We start from the raw sequence: 2,102 nt of genomic DNA, 5'->3' as shown, positions 1-2,102 counted from the left end.
CTTTGAGATTTCCTTGTTGACCGTGTATACAATCTTCTCTTTCTTTTAACAACATTTCTAAATGTTTATTCATATCACGTAACTCTTCCAGCTCGGCGTCTCTCACCTGGGAATCGAATAACAAATAATACAGTACATTAGAGATATTCCTACAGACGAATGAAGCAACGATCGTGACAATAAATATACACAGAGCTCATTTTTCAAAACGATGATCTCAGAATCCTTCTGAATGATAATCCCTTTATGCACGTTGTTATGCAGATCAGAATCCGATTCTGCTCCCATTTCAATATCAGATTCCGACGGGGTTCCAATATCTTGGGAGCTGTCGCTACAAGATGCATCACATTCAGAACTTTGTTCCTCCTGATTATTAGTTTGTAAACTACTTTTGTCCAGATACATCGCGCTATTATCTTCGCTAGATTTCGACGTGAAAGACGTTTGCGAGATCACCTAAATAACATTCTAATAAGCAGATTGTTCGATGGTGATAGAGAACGTAACGACGAGGTTCATACAGATATAGTTATCCTTTTTTTCCTCTTCTTTATGTCAGACTGGTAACAGACTTGGGTCTCTGCATCACGTGTTTCTCGTCCCACCTATAGCACAAATAAAATGTTTCATTAATTGCGATATTAATGCTAAAGTCAGCGTTTCAGATAAATGATTTTTTCTTGGCCAATTGAAGTCTTAATTATGTATTCTACTCTAGATTATATTAGTGATGATATCTGGGACTTAAATAAGTGCAGGTCTCAGAATAGGTGAAGAAATTAGCCACTAGAAGATTATAGTTAACAGCATATATAATTAGGATTTTGACTAGTCACGAAGAAATCGGTCGCTAGGGAAATTTAATCATTAATCATCAATGCGTCAATTAAAAGTCTGCAACCTCGAGTAAAATGCATAGCAACTGCATGACAATAACATACTTGGACTTCTACATCGATGCATTCTACGCACGATGTCCTCTTCTCGCGACACTCTGAAAAATGCAAATCCAAATTGAAGAATATTAACAAAGACATATTTATATCGATTTACCAGCAACAGGAAGCGATTTCATAGCAGGCCCGCATGGGGATACCAAATTGTAGTTATTCAAACATGAACCCACATCGAACGCAGTTAAAGAGTACGAGTATAATTGATTCGATTGATTCCTCGCAGCTGGCCTTTGCCTCGTTTCATCGTACAAATGCCTTTCGCAGGGTATATGAATTGAGAAACACGAATTTGACCGGACCATAGAATTCGACGTTCTAGTATTATTGAACGCGTCTTTAATAAGTCCTGTCGTGTAGTTGGATCTGTTCATCAACTCTTTCGCTTTCGGTGAATAATTCTACAAGAGAAATACATCCGATTAAAATCGTTAGGACACGTTAGAAATGATGTAAAAAACGCCTTACGAGATCCTTTAATTGCTGCCTTTGCTGAGGAGTGAGTTCCAGAGTTTTGTACTTCTGCAACTCTTTTTTAACAGTTTGCAGTTCATTCTGTGCTTGCGAATTCAACTGGATTATGTTATCAATCACGACGTTGAACGGTATTATCTTCCCTATCTGGAAGAAGAAGAAGGCATTTAAGTAACTTAGTTGAAAAACGTGTTGCCCTTGACTCGTTACGTACCGGGGATTCGTTTTCACTAAGTTCACGGAAGTAACGTGACTTCTCTAAAGAGTTCGGGCTCCAGGCTCTGATGTCTTGGCAGGAATCGTGTAACTTCAACCGGCCTTCCAAACGTTTCTTCGGTAAAACATAATCACCGTACATCAGAGGTGTGCCTGAATTGTGTTTAGTAGCCAAAAAGATTCGCGGCCCGTGCTCGACGTAAGACATGTTTGCTCTTCTCTCAGTCCCATGCAACATCAATTCTATCCTTCTTACACATTAATTACCGCTACCATATCAACATAACCGATGGAATCGAGAAGTCCTTGCTAAAAATATAATATATAAAGTGAGTTGCACTAGCGCATGCCGCGCACCATCTTCCACTGTTTTTATTTATAATAAGCTGAAGTGAGAAACAAAAAATTAGAGGATATTGAATTATGGTATCATGAATTATAGAATAAGATTCATTG

The 2,102-nt window shown here is 38.3% G+C and overlaps 1 protein-coding gene across 1 annotated transcript in view; it reads right to left on the bottom strand.

Moving 5' to 3' along the window:
• The window catches only part of LOC108623553 (spindle pole body component 110-like), a gene marked incomplete at its 3' end in the record, with an annotated part of 3,656 nt that extends 1,589 nt beyond the window's left edge, over positions 1 to 2,067 (bottom strand). Inside the window, exons 1-7 of the mRNA XM_018022132.2 lie at positions 1,645 to 2,067; positions 1,425 to 1,577; positions 1,057 to 1,357; positions 945 to 997; positions 525 to 608; positions 190 to 459; positions 2 to 106 (exon numbers count right to left, since the gene is read on the bottom strand). Coding sequence (XP_017877621.2) covers positions 2 to 106; positions 190 to 459; positions 525 to 608; positions 945 to 997; positions 1,057 to 1,357; positions 1,425 to 1,577; positions 1,645 to 1,884 — 1,206 coding nt within the window. The remainder of the gene's footprint in view (position 1; positions 107 to 189; positions 460 to 524; positions 609 to 944; positions 998 to 1,056; positions 1,358 to 1,424; positions 1,578 to 1,644) is intronic.
• Positions 2,068 to 2,102: the final 35 nt, after the last annotated feature.

Source organism: Ceratina calcarata, unplaced genomic scaffold (genome assembly GCF_001652005.2).
Source record: "Ceratina calcarata isolate Rehan_Ccalc_2016 unplaced genomic scaffold, ASM165200v1 scaffold2721, whole genome shotgun sequence".
NCBI classification, from domain to species: Eukaryota; Metazoa; Arthropoda; class Insecta; order Hymenoptera; family Apidae; genus Ceratina; species Ceratina calcarata.
The sequence above is the reverse complement of the archived record's forward strand: the minus strand, read 5'-3'. Positions and strand labels throughout refer to the sequence as shown.